This window comes from Tympanuchus pallidicinctus, unplaced genomic scaffold (assembly GCF_026119805.1).
Source record: "Tympanuchus pallidicinctus isolate F22 unplaced genomic scaffold, pur_lepc_1.0 scaffold6, whole genome shotgun sequence".
In the NCBI taxonomy this organism is placed as follows: domain Eukaryota; kingdom Metazoa; phylum Chordata; class Aves; order Galliformes; family Phasianidae; genus Tympanuchus; species Tympanuchus pallidicinctus.
This window is the reverse complement of record NW_026294780.1, coordinates 15,703,678-15,723,912: the sequence shown is the minus strand read 5'-3', so window position 1 is coordinate 15,723,912 and position 20,235 is coordinate 15,703,678. Positions and strand designations below refer to the sequence as shown.

The following is a 20,235-nucleotide window of genomic DNA, read 5'->3' as shown; positions in this document are numbered from 1 at the left end:
GAAATGAGGAAGTGGGCACTTGAAAGCCTTTACCTGAAAGCCTGTTATGTATGTGTTATGTACCTGGCTCTTCCTCTTTTTCTGATGATTGCATCCAGGACCTTTGCTGGAAATACCTCACGTATCTCCTGGTGCTTGGAATGGAGAGGGAGAACGGCTCATTCCTTCAGACTGAGCTGTCTGTAAGCGAGTGTCGCTGGATGTTTATTTTCACTGAACTCAAAGCACCTTAATGCTTTCCTTCTTTGTGTGCTGCATTGGTTTCTCTGGGTATCAGGGCCAGCAGACAGAGTTGGTGTGAGGTCGCCAGGTAGAAGAGAGGGCTCCCTGAGGTGGCTGCTGCCATGCTGACAAATGAGTGGAGAGGGAGCAGCACTTGGGTTGGGGGACTTGCATGCAGCCTGGGGGTCTGTCCTGCTCTTCAGATGCAATTCATTGGAGCTGGTGAGCCATGTAGTCTAACATAACTCCCTGTGCTTCTGCAGTAATCCCATTTCATACAGTCATCTGGGTGCAAGCTACCTTTCTCTATGGGTTAGAGAAGGAGCCTGGACAGCCACAGGCAGGTAGGGTGAATGCATTTTTGCACTTACGATGGATTTGACCAGACAGAAGTCTCAGTAGATGTTTCTCTTAGGCAGCCCTCCCAGTTACTGCTGGGCTTCTGGCCCATGCATGGAAGGCATCATTGCCTGTTTGGAGCTTGTCATAGAACCACAGAATATCCTGAGTTGAAAGGGAACCACGAGGACCTTTGAGTCCAACTCCTGGTTCCACACAGGTCCACCCAAAAGTTCTCCCAAGGATTCAGTGTTCCAGGAGTAACAGCAGGAATCATCCTCCATATGGGCCCCTTGAATTGATTGGTACTACAGAAGAAGAAAATTAAGCTCGGCTCTCAGAGCTCATGTGATGTTTTACATGGAAGATGAACTGATCTGATATTCAGAGCTGTCCTCCTTGGGGAGGATCCTGCCTTTGTGCCATGGATCAGTGCTTCCATGAACATCGGCAGCAGTGCCTGTGGAAGCATGCTGCTCAGCCCCACTCACCATTCATCTTTACTCTCCTTCACTTCTGCATTCAAGCATTTACTGTGCTCTTCTCCGTGCCCTCGGTTCGTGGCTCTTAAATTTAAATTTTTCAGTCCCATAAACTTCTTCTTCAGAATGTTTATCAGGAAGAAATTCTTTACTGTGAGAGTGGCGAGACACTGGAACAGGCTGCCCAGAGAGGCTGTGGATGCCCCCTCCCTGGAAACATTCAAGGCCAGGCTGGATGGGGCTTTCAGCAACCTGTTCTAATAGGAGGAGTCCCTGCCTATAGCAGGAGGTTGGAACTAGGTGATCTTAAAGGTGCCTTCCAACCCAAATCACTCCATGATTCTATGTTTATTTCTTTTGAAAGTTTGCTGTCTTTCACAACAGTGCAGAGCACTGAACATTCAAGCTCCAGCCCTCAAATAGCTCTCTTCAATTCCTCCCCTCCAGTTGTTCCCAGCCTCTGTAGCACCTCCTCCTCATCCCACCCTGCTGCTCTTTGATGACATGCTGTCCCTTCTGGCTTTAATTACTCAGCTGCAGTCCTGCTCCCAGCCAAGTATCACTGCAGCCACCTTGCCCTCCGGCACTGCTATGCTGTACTAAGAGTAGAAGTAAAATGTAATAAAAAAATGTGACAGCAAAAGAGGGGGAGATTTAGATGGGTTATAAGGAAATTTCCTTACAATAAAGGTGGTGAGGCACTGGCACAGGTTGCCCAGAGAGATGGTGGATGCCCCATCATTGGACATTCATAGTCAGGCTGGACCAGGCCCTGAGCACCCTGATCAAGCTGTAGGTGTCCCTGTTCACTGTAGGGAGTTGGGTTGGATGGCCTTTAAGGCTCCTTTCCAACTCAAGTGTTTCTATGATTCTTTGATTTAAAAATGCCTCATTTTCCTTGGTTGTATTCCTTGAGGAAGGCTGGGGTTCATACGCAGGGTAGGAGGCTGGTGTGCGTGCTCACTCCCGGGGAGCTCATAGCTGTGGGGCTGGGCTTCTGTTGTGCTGAGAGTTGCTGCCAGGCCCTGCTGCTATTCATTGTTCAATGTCCTGTAAGAGATGCGTGCTTTGGGCAGCAAAAATTCCTGTGGCAAGGAGTTTTACAGCTGGGTTATGCAGCATGCTACATTCACACGGGTACCTCTGCTCCGAGAGGAACTCTTGCATGTTTGGGAACACATGGAGCTACTTGAAAGTATGACCGTGCCATAACTTTGGGCGGTGACGTGCTGGCACAGCTGCCCAGAGAAGCTGTGGTGCCCCATCCCTGGAGGCACTCAGGGCCAGGTTGGATGGGGCTCTGGGCAGCTGAGCTGGTGGGGGGCAGCCCTGCTCACAGCCCAGTGTTGGGGTGGATGTGCTGTGAGGTCCCTTCCAGCCCAAAGTGTTGGGTGACTGTGATTCTTTACACTTCTGTCCAGTGCGAGGAACGGGCTGCCGTGTTTCAGTTACATCACTGTAATGGAAGGCACACATCCAGGAGAGGTGGCGAGGCTGCTGAATTGTCATTGACTTTGAAATCGTTCTCAGGTGTTTTTAAAATGACACGCTTGGTTCGTAGGTGGCAGCGGGAGGAAGAAATACAGCTCTGCTCTCCAATGTGATGGATGAGCTTGTGAGCTTCCGCACAAAGGTTCGTAACTACGCTCTTGTGCTGCCGGAAGCCGCAGAGACTGTGCAAATGGAGGAAGGTGCCGTGGGAGCAAAAGGACCAAAACAAGGACAGAAAGAGAAGAGAAGGCAGTTGATGCAGGAGAGAAAACCCCTCCTGGAGGCCTGCGACAGCCTGCGTGGGGACCTGGCTGCCTTTGGAATCCACATCAAGGTAAAAGACAGCTGCTCCCCGCGTGAGATGGGCCTTGGTTTGTCAGGCAGCATCCGGTTGTGCCCTTTCACAGCTCCCATCGCCGTGCTACAGCAGCAGTAGCAGGAGGCAGCTAATGGCCTGTCCTGATCCTCAGTCGTGTGTCCCCGTGCAAGCTGTAGCTCCTTCTGCAGCTGCCAAGGGAGTGTTGTTCTGCTGCTGAAAATCCCAGTGTTCAGAAATCCTGAAATTGTCCCAGTTCAATGCAGCAGAAGGGCTGAGAGCGATGTGTGCTGTTTTAAAAAGACTGAAGAGGAACAGGAAAGTAAACTGAGGTGACTGGTGGAAATAGTGCCTTCCCTCTACCTACACACCCATATCAAAAGGGTAGGTCCTCACCGGAGGCTCTGTTCCTCACTCTTGAGTTGTACATACTTTCCCTGGTTCCTGTACCACTTCTCTCTCTGTGGTGCATTCTGTTCTTAGTCTGTTCCTAATACCAGTCTTCTCCTGTTGCATTACCCTGACTGTGCTCAAGAGAAGTCCCCTCATAGGGTTGCTACCTCCTCCTGGTTTCAAGATGCTGCATTGCTGCTTCAGGGGGTGCTGCTGCTTCCAGCTCTGTTCTCACCTCAGCTTCAGGCTTTTTATATGCAGAATCGTGCCTGCTTTGCTCAGCAGTTCACTCTGCTCCTTGCACATGAGCCGTGCTCAGTGTCCTTGCGTTGTTTTACCACTGGGCAGGTACAAAGCAGGATCACGTCAGGGGGTGACCACAGGCATCCCTGGTAATTGCTGAGCGTGAGAGGTGATGTCAGTGCTGCCATTAAAAGCAGGCGGGAGCTGTGGTCAGCTCAGCATCTCAGATGGAAGCCAGCGTGCTGCTAAGTGCTGGGCTGAGGGACAGGGCACCCCGGTGCTGAACTGCAGCTGTGAAAGCAGAGGGAGCTGTGGGAAGCTGGAATATTTGCTTCCCTGTATGTACACAACTGCCTTCTGCTGAACCTCCGTTCTGTAGGGCTCTTCCGAGACTGCTGGAGGTGCAGCACAAGGGGTTCCTCTGTGTGCTGAGACTGACCCAGCACCCCCTGAGGGGTTTGGGCAGGCAGGGAGGGCTCAGCTGCTGCAGGCTGTAGTAGCAGCTCAGGGGGTGCTTATAAGTGAATTCAGTGAAAGTCAGATTTGAAGAAAGGGCGATTTCTTCAACTGATCGAGTTTATGATTTCTGCATGCTGTCTTTCATGTCGCTCAGTGCACGTGAGGTTTGTCTGAATTACAGAGCTTCAAGCAACCAGATGGAAATATCCATCAACCTGCTGCTACCGAGGGCGTTCCTGGGGGATGGCACCACCACCTCTGTTCCCTGTTTGATTAATGGCTTTGCTGCACAAGGGCGATGTAGTAAAATAAATAAGGAAATAAATTTGAACCCTCTCAGAACTGCACATGGTGCATTGTGTGGCACCCAGACCGAGTGTGAGGCAGATACAGACCCTTTGTGATCCCAGCTGCTAGGCCTGACCCACTGCTTGTTCTTGCAGGACAGAAGCACAGCTTCGACGTGGGAAATGGCAGAAGGCGGGCGAGCAGAGCAGCAGGCTGAGGAGAAAAGCTGAGCCTTCAGCGCTGGGCTTGCGCTTTAACTGCTGCGTTGTGAATGCTGCTACTATCCTAATAAAGTAGAAGGCGTCATCTTTTCAGTTGGCACAGTGTGATTTCCGGGGCTCAGGGTGCGTCTGTCAGCACTGGAAAGAGGGAGGTGGTGCATGCAGTGCACTCCTGGTCCCATTAGTGAGCCCCCACAGAGCAAGCAGCCGGCACGCAGCGCAGGGGGGAGTGGGAGGCGCTGTGGCAGCCTCACCCAGGGCTGCAGGGTGGCTCTGTGCAGGGCAGCTTGGATCAGCATTCAGTACTGAAACCCAAGGGGCTGTCAGGCGTGGTTTGACGACAGCCATAGAGGCAGTTACTGTGTGAGAGAGAGCAAATGCCTCTTTCCTTTGGCTGCGTGTGCTTTAAAGATAGGGGTGAGGCGGCTGTCGCTCTGTGCTGCCATGACCTGGAAGCAACAGCTTTGGGGGGAGACAAAGGTGCTCAGAACACAGGGAAGCACACAGCGTGAAGTTGCTATATTTTTATTTCCTACTGAAAGGAATTGCTACATTTCCAGAATGTTTAAAAATTGTAACAATCGTTATTTGAGTACATCGGTGAATAACAAAGTTACAGCTCTTGTGAAGACTTAAAAACCAACATGGCAGGTTGAGGTCTGTACTGACGGAGGTCCATCGGCTTGGCCTACAAATGCCATTTTGCTATAATGCCATTTTGCTATAATGCCATTTTGATACCCTGCCACTGATGTTCTAGATAAAACCTTTTGCTCAGTGTTCTACAGGAAATCCAGTAGCTGTTTTAAATCAGTTTGCTGATTATTATTATTTTTTTTTTAAAGGAGTTGGGCTTCTCCACTGAAGGGGAAAAATCATGGTACCTTGGTTTCCCCCAGCGTGGTGGGAGGGTAGAAAACTGCTTAAAGTGAACACCAGAAATCCATCTCTTGTGAGTAGACAGGCTCTAATTTAAGAAGTTCTGTGAACCCTCATAGACCAAAGAGAGCAAACATTTAAAAACCCATTTTACAAAATAGGTAACTGGGTTAAAAAGAAAAACAACACATTGGGGTGAGGTAGTAGTCACAGTGCATACAGAAGTAGTAATGCTAAGGGCCAGAGGGGCGACAGGCAGAGCAGCCAGGTGCTTTCTGTGGGAAGCTATTGCAAGCTATGAGGACACGATCTGCCCCGTGTGCGTGTCACTGTGCTCCACTCCAGAGCTGGAAAACAGTGGTTGCAATGAATATTTAACACCTGTTTTAACTACAAGGCACACCACTGTGTGCTTGTTCCTGCGTTTCAGTGAGTATATACAGCTGGAGCTGGAGTGGAGGTTCAGTGGTAGCACCATTCCCTGCCAGCTCTCTGCGAGTGCTCAGGATGAACTTGCTCCTCTCTCCATATCGGGGCAATCCTCGCAAGCTTTGACTGAATACTCCAACAATATGAAAAATGATTGTTATGCAGAATGCCATTCAACTTCCCCTTTATATCCAACACTGAATACCTCAAATGGGAAGGAACCCACAGGGATCATCAAGTCCAACTCCTGGCGCCACGCAGGAGTTTCCAGCATTCAAACCCTATGTCAGAGCGGAACTGTTGTGCCACTGAGCCAGCCAGGCATGTCCCTAACAAACAGGGGCAGACCCAGCTTGGCCATGTCTCTGCACAGCTGCCTCACACAGAGCTTTGGCCCCTGCCAGCAATTTTCTGTTCCTGTGGCTCCCAGTGCACACAGCTGCCTGCCTTAGCTCTGACATGCAGGGACATACAGGTTCGTATTCCTGTTGGCTGACAGACACTGGCCTACATGGTACATCTGTGCTCACGTTCTCAGAGCTCCAGTGCAGCAGCACTTGGGGTCCTACAAAGCTTTGCCATTACACCCAAGAGCCTGAGCCACGTCGGTTCACGGCACGGCGTTCCTCCCCTGCGTAGCACCTCTCTGAATGAGAACGTGGCACAATTCTTCGTGCCCAGTTCCGGATGACTGAGACCAGCTAAAGGACTAGAAAGGAGTTCCTCTCTCAGGTAAGCATAAATGCTGTTTAATACTAACATACCTACAGTATATCCTTACTGTGCAATGGGGGAATCTTCCCAAAGCCCAGACCTTGAAGGAAGGATGTCCAGTCAAAATGAATGCTGCCTCTGGGACTGGGAATGGAAAAGGCAACTAGTTACATTCAACATCTAAAGCAACGCTCATGCATTCCCTTTCCAAGGAGGCTGACTTTCTGCTTCTTAAAGTGACTATACTACATGGCAAAACATGAAGTGCAATCGTTAGAGTCCAGACAGAGGGTCTAAGGATGAACTCAGGACAACCGTGGTGCAATCTAGGAAATTCGGTTGAGCTGGTGGAAGAATTTCATTCTTACCTAAGTCTTAAGTGCATTGTTTTGCTGTTCATATTTCAGTTATTGCTCAATAACTATCAAAAAGAACAGAGGAATACTTTCAGCTTAGTTTTATTATATTATAACAGATCTGCAACTACAGCTTATTTCAGCCAAAACATTTCTGTATTCCAAACTCTTAAAAAATATCTACATTAATCATATTTTTCTATTCTGAAAAATAAAAAAAAAATCTACCTAGCATACCGATGCTGCTACAGCACTTGCAGGGTGCATTACTTAAATTCTACTGTAAATGCAATGATTCTTGCAGTCGTCGGTCTTCCTTCTCTTCTCGGCTGCTCTGACCTCAGGTTTCAAAAAGTTTGCTAAAAGCTGTTCCAACTTCTGAAACCATGTCAGAGGCTGTCATTGAACGTCCGAATTTTTGGAAGGCCTGGTTGTTGCACTGCCTCGTCAGAGAGCAAGCTCCAAATGCAGCCACGAGGAAGGGATTTTGACTAAAAGGAAAGAAATCAAATTACAAACCATAGCTGAACGTTCTGCTTCTAAAGCAGTCTTGTGTAAGACTGATCCGGCCAGCGCAAGTAACCCTATAATGGACCAGGGAGCTCCTCAGTGATGGAGCTAGAGCACAACAAGCCCTTATGCAGCCACACTGGTGTAAAAAAGTGCTTAAAAATGAGATGGCAACCCAGCCCTCACCTTAGCTGGCCCCTAAAAAATACCATACTTTTATTTCTCGCCCTTGGGTGTAACACTGGAGTTCCTTTCCCCATTAGCAGAGGGGACTCTGCTCTCAGGGACAGCGTTGGGGTCATGGACAATCAGGTGGCAGTCAGTGAGAAGATGTATAAATGCCTCATGAACTGCACAGAAGGTCATTATGTATCATTAGATCAGCTTAACAAGAGCTCTCTAACACCTGAAAGCCCCAACAGAAACTCTCTTGAAGCTCCCTATGTTGATGAGCTACCTAACAGTGTATCTGTGCCTGCCACTCAAGCACTGATCCTCCCCCAAAGAAGGCAGCACAGATATGAGGCCCAGCAGCCTGCACACAGTTCTTATGTTCCCTAGCACCAGGTTCATGCCTATGGTATTCCAAAGCCATCACCTCTTACTTACTAGAACCCTGTGTGCTGTACCAGAGTGTCTGCAGAACATGTGCTGGCTGTGCTCATCTCCCCAACAATCCGGTGCATGGCACGCACACAAATGAACTCATCCTTTTCATTATGTAAAATGAAGTTACTCTTTTACTGACAGCTGCAACTTCAGACACACCAACAACCCTGGTTTTGTTCTCCATTCTGGATATGTTACGATTTATGTGATGGAAACAAGGAGGTGATGCTCATTACATTTGATATTTAGCACACTAACTAGAAAAGATGAAAAGTGGAGCAGGGATCTGGCATTTGCTGCAGTCAGCCACGCTCAGTGGGGCACCCAGCAAGGCAGAATTCAGCCTTAAGCTTCAAAACTGTGCTCAGCCCTGAATACCCTTTCTCCAAATACCCGAGACTGAAAAAATACAGAAAGAACTGGAAAGATACCTAGAAAATGAGAGAGACTGCTGTGTGAGGACATGCTGCAAATACAATCTTTGCAAGAGATGATAAGATGGTAATACCAACATTTGCTCAGCAAATTAAGTGAAACACTCCACATCTTTTTCTCATGCAAGCTACCATTTCATATACTACCAAAGGGTACATTACTACTGCTGCTACAACACCAGATGGGATGTACAATCACACTAACGACATATTTGAGAAGTACTTGGGGAAATCTTTTTGCTTAGTGGATTAACAAACACAATAAATTATTGAAAATAAGGGTGAACTAAGCGTTTTTTTTTTAAACGAGTATTTAGACTAAGAAAAAGCCTGATGCTTCATTACTTCAGACTGCAGTCTACATTCTTAGCTCACTACATTCTGGGAAGAAGCACTGTTGTTCCCTAACAACTGCTTGTCATCCTTTACATTTCACTTAGAGCAGCTTCTTTCACAGACCCCAAAACTCTACACACCAAGCAGTCAGATGGGAATTGATGCAACTCAGCAGACAAACCAGCAGCCAGCTGCAGGTGAACGTCTGCTTTATGTATGAGCAAACAGGGCAGCTGCTTGGCCTTAAAGCTGTCACCCTCTTGGAACCTGTATTTTGTTTTTGAGTTTCAACCCACCTGCTCCACTACCTTACTTTAGTGAATGCAAGGTAATTCACCAAGTTACAAAAGCAAAACTACATCAAGCTTAGCTCTGAGCTACACAGATGTTACTGAGAGTGACCACTACTTGCTTACCCTTCACACTTCCTGCTTACATTCAGCTGTTTTGGAAACACACCCTCCATATGTAAGTGTCTGTGGGAACTGAGCCAAGATCACACTCTTCTTCTGCCTCCAACTTGGGACATGCTTGTCTTGTGATGTACCTCAGCTCCACAGCACACTTGCAAAACTGCATGGATGCTTCAGACCCGGTGACTCCTCCAATTTTATTTGGACATGTCTAGAGCAGGACTACAGCAGCGGCCACAGGGGAACGCAGACTCACAACAGTGAAGACATTATTAACAACATCCATACCCGTTTGTTTTTTCTGCTCCAGCCAGAAATGCCCAGTGCGCTAAGACTCCGAGGGAACCAGAAAGGAGGTCTCCTTGTCCTCCACATCTCCGGCTGCTTCCTTCGTGACTGCACACAAGCACTGTGAACGAGCAAACCCAAACCAGTCAGGTGCATTTCTTCTTCTATACACCGTGATATTGCTGCGGCTGTGGGAGCGAAGCTCTGGGGGAACTCACAGGCAGCAGCGTACGCTGAAATACGCTATTTGTTAACAACAACAAAATGAAATTGTGTTAATATTTAAAAACAACAACAACAAACCACTTTCCAGTTACTTTTCACTCCTTGGCAGTGACGTGGCACAACGCTGTTGCTGTTTCCATTCCGCTCAGCCTGCAGAGAACGCTGCCGCCCAGCAGTTTAGTGCTCCATGTTTCCATACACACCAATGCCACCATTATATGCACACACACCCCACAGTGGCCCAGATCTCCCCACTGCATGTGTGCATCTCTGCAGAGCCTCAGCCCTTCAGAGTTCACAACAGTAAACCAAGGCGTTTCACATGGAGTAAGTGCAAAATGGAACTCAATGCTGAAGCCACCTGCGCACATCAGAAAGCAAGTTTACTGTAAACAGTCTTTTCTTTAGGCTTTGCAGAAATCAAAGGCAAAAAGAGATCTCTGCCGGTCAGCAGCGTCCTGAGAGTCCATGCATGTCTCTGTCAGCAGCGTCGCTGTGGGTAGGTCTGTCAGATAGCAGCTGCTGCCTTTCTGGTCTTGGTACACCAAGGTCCTTGGTCAAGCTGATCTCTGTGGAGCTTTAACTAGGAGGGACACGCAGATGGTTTCACTGAATGTAAGACCCTTGCTCTCCACTCTCAGCAAGTCCAAAAGTAGGAAGCCAGTTATTAGCATACTCCTAGGCAAGCAAAGCACACAAGGCAATACGAAGCAAGGCACGGCTTGTGCCAACAGCTTTCACCTTGGGATTCTCCAAGGTGTGTGACAGAGCAGCCTAGGAGTTTTGAAGGGATTACCATTCCTATTTTTTGGAGTAACCGTGTCTTTCAGATAATGGGAAAAATCTGCCTGCGCACAAACCGAAGGCCTTGCAGGTAAACCTTAAACAGCAAGATTAAAAAAAACCTACTTAACACAAGCAAACCTTCCCAGTTCATTTGCACAGCTCATTTCTTTGTTACTCAGTGCAGCGGAGAATTGTACTTCGCTTCCATTGCTTCCCAACTCTTCCAGCAGTAATTGCTGGGCTCACGAGGCCGGGCAGCTGTGCGTTTTTGCTGCCACTGGGAGGGCAAAGATTCATTAGTCACCACCAACACAGCAGACACTGCTGCAGCGCTCCCAGCACTTAATTTTCCCAATTGCTCTTCTCCCTCCCTTTCCCTGGCCCCCAAATTAAGATTCCGGAGGTGTTTCTCAGTGAGCAGTAGTTAATGTCAAATTTCACAAGTGTAATACTCTTCTGAGGGTGGTATTTGAAAAAGGTATGCCCTCTTAGGTGGATTTTTTTATTTATTTTTTTTTTAAATGCAGTGCTTTGGAGAAATTACCTCTAATTCTGTTACTTTGAAGATGGTATCTCACAGGATTTTCACTTTGAGGTCTTGAACTCCTGGCAGGAGGCAGGATGGAAATCCTCTGTTCAAAAGCTTTGAGGCCTTCTGACTGACAGCTGAGCACAAGCCCCTGCTTATTAGCTGTATGTCACCATCTGCCACTATTCTGCAGCCCCACAACCTTACAGTCAGTTTTGAGCTGTGCAGGGAAGTAAGATCTGCTCAAACTAGGCCAATTATAATACCCCGCTACAAAAAAAGAAGTGCTCTTTTGTTTGTAAGTCTCAAATATGTGCAGAGTACCTCACAGGCAGCAACAAAGGCAGACCTTTGTACTCTGCACAGAGATGGTGGAAAACAAATCCAAGCGATAGCTTCAAAGCAGCAGAATTACAGGAAATTCACTGAGTGAGGGGGAAAGGTATAACGCCCGGCCAGTTCTCGCACAGAGGCTCCACTCCTCAAAGAACATCCCTAAATAAAAGGACGATGAACATTACAACAGGCAGTGTGAAAAGGAATGAAAAGCTCCTGTGAACAACAGTCGCTGTTGAGAGCTTTTGAAACAAAAGAAGGAATCCCACAGCAGCGATGTGACAGCCTGGCGTGCCGCCCAACCCGCACAGGACAAAGTCTTCCAGATGCTTTTCTCAATCTTCTCCTACCACAGTAAGAACACCCTGCTGCCTTCCTCACCCCTGCCAACCCAACACCCCAACTGAATGTGCCCCACTGCCTGCACAGAGCAGCTCTTCAGCCACCACGTGGGTGCCCTCCTGACACCGCCGCACCGAGCCGTGCCAAGTGGTGCTGATGCTACCAGAGCTCTGTTAGATCACGAGGAGTGGTGTGGGTTGGAAGGGAGCTTTAAGATCACCCAGTTCCAACCCCACTGCTGCAGGCAGGGACGCCTCCCACTAGACCAGGTTGCTCAAAGCCCCATCCAGCCTGGATGGACACGAGTGGACGAGGTAAATAGAAAAACAAGACCTTCAGAGGCAAAAACAGGCAGCCGAAGTCAGCTGGATCGAGGTGCCCTGCTCTGTTTTTGAATAGCTCCTGGCAACCAGATCTGATGTCATTATTTCACAGGGCGATGATCTGAAAAACTAACTCAGTATAATTAATGGCAGACTTTTAATGAAAACCAATTTATGCCAGGCAACCTTCCGAAAAAAAAAGTCAACCTGACTCCCTAGCACTACGGAGCACACAGACTCGTAGTAAGCAGCTGAAATAAAAATGCTGTAACTGACAAAATCTCTGAGTGAAATAAGGCAAGAAAGATCGACTACAGCCAGAACAACCACAGCCCCGCTGCAACAATTTCAACACCATTTCAACAATTAAACAGCACGTAAACATTGCCACAGCTGCATGCAGCAAATACAACACCCTGGCACACAGAGTCACACAGGTTTCTTGCCTACAGAAGTCCATTAAAACAATTTGTAACAACAGGAACAAGAAATGAAGGCTGTCACACTGACAGAATATTGGAAAGTAGAAATTCTCAAGCTTTATGTACTAAACAATTCAACACTGAGCCCCACATTTCCTGGACAAGTACAGGAAAATTATTTAGTGGCTCTCTGCCTAACATATATCAGGCCATGGAATAAGTTACCCTCAGTCCCTTTTCAGCATGCCTTGAAGATGAACAATAGCATTTTGGGAAGCATTCAGACCATGGCCTCATGCTACCTTTATCTCTACCAGCAAGCTTTGAACCAAAGGAGCTCACAGCCCAAACTGTGCAGGCAGATCAAAACCCAAAAGCATGACACATTTATTGCTATTCTATGTTTAATTCAAAACAAAACAACGAACACACAAACAAACAAACAGTCTGTGCTGTAAATGAAAATAGCTGTCATGACAGCTTAAAAAAGAAAACAAAACTAGAATTTAGTAGCTTTGCTGATATCAAGCACTGTGGGCTGAGTGGGAGGCATGAACTTTGATATAGCTATCTATACACAAGCAGCTTCTAATTCCCTCCAGGCATGAGGCACCTACAGCATCTCCACAATCTCCACAATGCCAGCACCTCACCACCCTCTGAGCAAAATATTTCTTCCTAACATCTAAACTAAAACTCCCTTCTTCTAGTCTAAAGCCATTCCTCCTTATCCTATCACTATCAGACCATGCAAAGTTGGTCCCCTCCCTCCTGCTTATAAGCTCCCTTAAACCCCTCAACTGATGTGGAAAAATGTAAGTTGGCTTTTATATAAAGGGTGCTTATACTTTCATATTCACTAATCACACTGCTAAAACTTAGCTAGGTCCTTGAGTGTGAGATATTAGGTACTACAGGTAACGTGTGTTAAAAGAAAACAAATTTTGTATTTCTTTCCTTGGATGGGTGCAGGAGCCAGGGAATGGATGTTATAATAGACAAGTAATGACAGGGAGGCAGCAGGCTGAGCTGAGCATGTAGTTGACAACAGAGTGGGACCATGGATGGTAACCAAGAGCCCTGTTTTGCCTGGACTGCAGAAGCAGGAGTGGAGTTGAAGGCAGTGCCTTTCAGTTACAATCTAGGCAGAATCTACTGGGCAGCCAGAGACTGACAGGCACCAAACAGCTTCTTTTCTAGCCATGTAGGGAATAAATGGCAGAAACTCTTAAGTAGTGTTTGGGGATTCAGGGCAAGAGATATTTTTCACCCCATATCAGTAAACCTTACTCCCTGTCACATGCTCTGCTTTTCTTGTCCATGCTGTTGGGCAACAGGAGAGTTTTGGTATAGGCTCCAGGTAGGAGAAGACAAGAGGCAGCAACTGGCTGGTTACAGTGAGCCCTGCTTTGGGAAAGGAGGAGAGAACACACGCAGGTGCTGGCAAAAGTATAGGAAAAACTCATCACAGCATTAAATCAGAATGAAACAAAAACCAAAAATCCCCAAACAATCAACAAAATAAATTCTCTACTTCAAGGACCCAGCCAAATTTTAAACTTGCTAGGAAATAAGATGGGTATAACCACACTTTATTATTGCCCAGTTCTCCAGTGAATAATAAAAAGAAAGCCTTAGAGAGCTGTGCCATAGTGAATAAAAGCTGACTTACCTTTTCCCCATAGGCTGAGTACTCATTCCTACCCTGGTCAGTGATGGCACTGATATCACCTACTAAGAGCATGGTGAAGCTCATCTTTGTAGAGCAGGGAATCAACAAGTGTAGACCAAGCTATAATGTGAAATTGCAAAAGGAAAGAGAAAAAGAGTATATAAAACTTAATTTAAAATCTTGCCAATTACGTTTACAGGGCAGTTGGCAGCTCACAACTGAAACTGAGACATTTTAGGAGAGCCTCATTTGTAGTGGAGGATCGTTACTGATTTTACAGAGGCCACAGTATGTGATTCAGTTCTGATTTTAAGGCTTCAAAGAACCTCTTGAATCATCTGATGTGATTTGTATAAAACAACCTTAAAGGTGTCCTGACATTTTACAGTTTGGGAATCTATCAGCATTCTTGATATGCTATGCTATTCCCATAGCTAATTTCTTTGACTCTTAATAAAATCTGCCTTACTTGTGAGTTTGTTTAAACTTCAGCTTCCAATCAGAGCTTATTGTGCTGGTTTGTTCTGATTACAGTTATCTGCTAACAGCAACCCTTCACCAACAACGCCTGTACTTCCAGCTCACTATCAAAGCACTTTATGACAAAGGTAAATTGTCAAATGTATTTCCTACAGACACATGAATAAAAGTACACTGAAAAAAAAACACTACAGTCAGATCTAAGCTAAAAAGTATTCACCAAGCCCTTGTTTTCCATGCTGCAAAGCCCTGCCTCCTCAAAAAGCTTTCCTTCCACACCAGCCAAGCACTGCACACCACAGTTACATGCCTAAGTTTGCAATTTCTACTTTTTCTGGAGAGCAGTGGCACTTAATTCTTCAGAAAGTATGCATGCATTATCTGCCCAAAGGAGCACGTTTAAAAGTGATGCTAGACATCACAGTATTGGTGTGCTAGGCACAGGAGCTCAAGCACGAAAGGCCTAAAAACAGATAAGGCTGAAGCATGATAGACAGAAGATGATATGAAAAATAAAAGGCAAAAGGAGAACACAGATGTTTTCATAATATTTGGTTGTGCTCAGGGGACACTGCCTGATCCAGTGGTCTGCATTTCCCTCACACTGGAATCATCACGTATGTCGTCTCAGCTGAAAAATAACGACATCAGATCAAAAGGACAGACAGATGAAAAAAGCAGTGAGTTAAGAATGGAAAACCTGGGAGAGCATTCGAGGTCAGCGACACAACAGCATGCCCTGTGCTGCATTGGAGGAGCCCTTCAGAAATCAACCAACGGCATTTCTCACACCCAGAGAACGTTTTTGTTAAAAGGAAGCTGAAGTCTTTTCTGCAAAATTCTCAGGAGCTCTTTACCAGCAACACAAAACCTAAACACAGTGTTTGCAGTAGACACTATAATCTGTATTCAACTTGACAACTGCTTTCTCGTGGCTCAGCAGTGCTACCTGTGACGTCTGCAATTCAGGAGAGAGAAAGCCATCAATCATACAACCAGTGTAAGAACACGAACGCGGCCTATAGCTGCAAAGGCACAGAGTTGTTTTTATTTCAAATTAAAAAGCTGCTTTGCTAAGAGAAATAAAATCAGAATGTTAGACAAAGGAAAAGGTGGGGGGAAAAATAACAGTGAAAGCCTCAAAAAGACATGAGACACCAGATTTGTGCCAAGCCTGACCATTCAAAATTGAAATTGCAGACTTTTAGTTGCTTCCTCCCTTTTTTGAACCTTGCACGACAAGAGACAACAGATACTGAGTGTCTCCTCTCTGCAGCAAGCGCTGAGAATATACTTCTCTCAAGAAGAGCAACTCAAAAGATCAGAGACGTACGAGGCAGTGGGCTTCGTCAAAAGCGTCACCCAGTTTTCCCAACAGTCATCACAAAAGCAACAAGCCTGCACAAAAAGTAACATGGTTGACAGAAAAACCACAGGAAGATTTGCTGCAGTACTCTAAAGGTCTCTAACTGACCTAAACTGGAGCCATGGTATTTCTTCCTCTGGCATGGATCATTCTCCCTTAGGCGTGGACTGATAGTCCAAGGCTGCAAATCAAGTCTGCCGTTGGTGCAAATATGACAGCAGACCTTATGTAAGGCAGTTTGGGTGCTGCATGACCCAAAGTCCTTCACCACACAGCCATAACTACACTATTTCCAATCTCAGCTTGCTTCAAAGTCTGCTACAGTACCTGTGCTAATGGGGCTATGTGGAAGGTGGCTCTGCACAAACCAACTGTGGTACTATGCGTGTTTTTCTGGTTATAAAAGACTCCCATTGCTCCTAATAATAAAAAAGGATATGCAAAAAGATTCTGAAAACATCAGTATTTATCAGAGTTCATTTATCAGCATTTCAAGTAATTAGGGGCAGGGCTGCTGCTTGTTATGTATGTGAAATAATGCCATGCATTCAAAATGGGATGAAGACACTCATGAATTCATTTTACACTTATCCCAGTAAACAATCTTAACATAAGACAAGCAGCTAATTTTATTAAGTACACTTAAACTGTATTAGTAAGTGACAGTTTTCAAAAGTTGTAATGATGATCTAGAGCTAAATTAAAGAAAAGTTGTCAGGGCTAATATATAACTCATACAGGTACATACTAATCTACAACCCCACAGAGGACAATAACAAGCAACTAAGCAGTCCATGAACCTCAGGACATCCTCTTTTCAGACACATCAATACATGGTGTAACAGCATTATTCTGCATGGATTTAGCAGTGACACCTGCACTTAGACCATCCCAGTGAAGGACTTTTAAACAGCTTATAAAAATAATGAACGGGGGGTTGAAACTTGGTGATCCTTGGGGTCCTTTCCAACCCAAGCCTTTCTATGATTCTGTGAATGAGTTTCTTAATATGCATTTAATGTAAGACACTGGTTACAGCATTTACATTCAAAATAATATCAGCAACTTTTTTTCAGCAAGTAAATTGCTCTTTTTAAAACACCAACTTACATAAGGCACCTAAAGGTAATCTGCAAAGACAGCCTTTCCCTCCTTTCTCAATTGTCAGAATACAACCAACCAGTTATTATACAGTCAGCCACTGGCCTTCAACTGAAAACAAACGAACAAAAATCACACTGCTGAGAGCAAAAGGTTTCACTTACCTTTCTCTCCATCTGAAATAAGATCTCGTTCTCCCTTTTGAACAACTGTCAAATTCCCCAAGGCTTGGCTGAGTCTTAAAACACATCCATGATGATCACTACTGTCTACGGGGTCTCTAAGCTATAACACAAGAATTCCACACACAGTACGTATTTTATTACTAGAACAAAACATTCTAACACACACGCTAGCTACTTCAGCATGTGTGGGGAAAAGAAAAAGCATCATCATCAGTCTTTCCAGGTATTTTTACTCCATACCCATTGCAGTGCCAGAAATACCTAAGAAATGGTCTCCCGTGAAGGAGAGCTCTGTTTAAGAATATGTATTGCTGATGCAATTATGCCCCAGAATGAAAACCCAGACAATGCTTATCTTGCATATAAAACCAGCATGGGATGTTTAGCCCAGTAATTGGGTGCTTAAAGCCTTTGAGACTAAACTTGTGTGTACTTAAGTATCAAAGAAGGGAAATAGCTCACCATGGCCTCATACAGTCTGCTAAACTCCATATAGTTAGGAGTAAGAATAGCTCGCTGGTACCCTTGAATAAGAGAAGGCTGCTGGGAAATAAGCCACAATCCATCCTGCAAGAAACAGCAAGAAAAACATTTTCTGAATGGATTCTTAAATGTCAAAGCCACTGAATCGATCAAAAATATACTTACAGCATCGATAATGATAGGAATTCCTTTCAGTTTTGATTTTTCTATAATAGCCTGCAAAAAAAAAAAAATGCAGGTAACTTTAAGACACTTGCATTTTCTTCCTGTCTAAAAGGTAGGTGCTGTACTGTAAGTCTGGTCATATAACATGCTTTTTAACAGCAAAATAAATTTTATTATGTTCTTTAAAGTAAAAGAAGGCATTTTCATATCCCTTGGTAATTTTACAGTGGCATCATTCCCTCCCTAGTTCAAGCAGTACAAGAAGGCTCCTACACACAACTGACACAGCGGTACTGATAAGCAAAGAACACAATGCCTAACTCACTCCTCTGATGTAGGAGACTCAGGATGCCAACTTAAGTCACATATAGGAAATGTACACCTCCAAGTAACAAAGGAGAGAAAAAACCAAATGAGTAACGTCAATTAATTAATTTCCAGGGTACTATATGTACCTCTGTTCTTACAGTCAAAATAAACACAGCCCACAGTGCTTCCTGTAAATTGCTAATGATGGAATACACATAGCCTCATTCACTCCTACACAATTCTAATTTTTCCAGTTGCAGTAGCAATGTTTCCCTTCTGTATTTAAATAGATGACCAGAACACAGCAGCGTGCTTCCAACCAACGTTACTTCTGCTCGTTTGGGCACAGTTTTCATGTAAGCGTGAGACTGAAACACGACCCACTGCAACAAGCCTGAGGGCTTCTCTCAGTACACAGCTGCAGCTGCGTTAGGAGCCACTACAGAATATAAACCTCTCCATTACATGTACACACTTGCACAGGTCTCAGCTTGGGCTGCATTTCACAGACTACCAGCTGTAACCCCCTCCTGGGATTCCAGGAGAATGCCACAGGTCCTCTTTTATATTCAGCTGCTTGTATAACTCTGAATAGCAAATTTCATGCAACTCATATCATGCAGCTACTACAAAAATATTCAAATTTACAAATAAGTGTATTCAGCAGCTGTGTGAGGAACACACAGCATAGCTGTGGCATAACTGAACACGAGGTAGACTCTCTCAGAAAGATTTAAAAAAACTTACGAGATAAAAGAATCACAGAATGGCCTGGGCTGAAAAGGACCACAGTGATCATCTAGTTTCAACCCCCTGCTACGTGCAGGGTCACCAACCAGCAGACCAGGCTGCCCAGAGCCACATCCAGCCTGGCCTTGAATGCCTCCAGGGATGGGGCATCCACAACCTCACTGGGCACTCAAAGCCAGGATGGATTGGACTTTGAGCAACCTATAGTGGGAGGTGTCTCTGCCTATAGCAAAGGGTTGGAACTAGGTGATCTTTAAGGTCCCTTCCAACCCAAACCATTCTATGATTCTTTATTCATTAAAATTATCCCATCACAGAAACTGTACTGCTTTGTGCCTGCTGTTTTAACTTAATTTAAATTACATTTGATTTGACTCAATGGTTACATTAAGGCAGTGCTGCAGATCTAGCACCCAGGTTTGTATTTTCTTCTGTGTAAATGAATGTTACACATCCACAAGTCCAATTACCTTTGAACTATAGGCTCTTCTTAGTAGATATTATATAGCACTGAACTCCAAGAGGTTAATAAGATAATGTGTAAGAAGAAACATCCCCCAGAATTTTTGATGACATGGATACCATTCACTGAAACCTCATTTTTTTAACCAGTTTTAATTAGAAAGAATATTTTTTGTTCATTAGCAGCTTCCTCAAATTTCTTCAGTACACTTAAAATGACTAGTGTCTCACTTCCAATTAAGATGAATCCTCAGTTTATTCTGGTTTCAGCATACCAATCTTTCTTAATGCTTCATTTTTCAGAATAGAATAAACATTTCTCCTAACCAAGTCTGATGGAAGACATCACACCTCAGAAGTCAGTACCTTTCCAAACAATTCTCTTAACTTTATTTTCATTAATCCAATGAATTAATTTTGCCAAAGTGTTTTCTGCTTCTGAAACAATTAAGGTTTGGCTGTTGCTGTTACTGTCTGGTCCCCTGACTACTAGCTAGAATTTCTCTTTACTATATATATATAACAACAGGTTAAATCAATGAATTCTTAAGGTTCACTGTTCACCTCAAGAATTTACGCTTAAGGGAAAAAAAAGGTGGAATTTACAAGCACAGGAGGTACAGGTAAATAGCTTCTGGAAGGCCAGGTCACTGGCACACCCCAGAGAAATAAGACATTTCTTTCTAACAACATTTTGAACTCCCATTTCTCTAACATGCTCTCCACAATCTAAGTGAGGCATTTGACCTCTGCTCTGAAGAAAAATTCCATCTTGTTAAGTAAAATCTACTGGCCAAGCAACTTCTGCTGTGTACTGAGCCTCTGAGGGATCAATTTCTGATCTTACATTGAAGCAATCTTTGTTTTCTCTTTCTCC

General features: G+C 45.0%; 2 protein-coding genes across 11 annotated transcripts in view; one reads left to right on the top strand and one right to left on the bottom strand.

The window, feature by feature from the left end:
* The window catches only part of CARS2 (cysteinyl-tRNA synthetase 2, mitochondrial), a 38,802-nt gene extending 34,255 nt beyond the window's left edge, over positions 1-4,547 (top strand). For 5 of the 8 annotated variants that reach the window (XM_052705924.1, XM_052705923.1, XM_052705922.1 and 2 more), the window contains 2 exons: positions 2,605-2,868; positions 4,389-4,547. In XM_052705924.1, the coding sequence (XP_052561884.1) occupies positions 2,605-2,868; positions 4,389-4,463 (339 nt within the window). In that variant the 3' untranslated portion in view covers positions 4,464-4,547. Of the gene's footprint in view, positions 1-485; positions 786-2,604; positions 4,239-4,388 lie in introns of those variants that run through there. The other 3 variants (XR_008211689.1, XM_052705919.1, XM_052705925.1) reach the window with 3 other exon arrangements.
* Positions 4,548-4,963: 416 nt separating this feature from the next.
* Positions 4,964-20,235, bottom strand: part of NAXD (NAD(P)HX dehydratase) — a 50,596-nt gene continuing 35,324 nt past the window's right edge. For all 3 annotated transcript variants that reach the window (XM_052705918.1, XM_052705915.1, XM_052705917.1), the window contains 5 exons: positions 17,838-17,888; positions 17,652-17,756; positions 17,169-17,289; positions 9,423-9,543; positions 4,964-7,323 (listed from right to left, as the gene is read on the bottom strand). In XM_052705918.1, the coding sequence (XP_052561878.1) occupies positions 7,173-7,323; positions 9,423-9,543; positions 17,169-17,289; positions 17,652-17,756; positions 17,838-17,888 (549 nt within the window). In that variant the 3' untranslated portion in view covers positions 4,964-7,172. The remainder of the gene's footprint in view (positions 7,324-9,422; positions 9,544-17,168; positions 17,290-17,651; positions 17,757-17,837; positions 17,889-20,235) is intronic.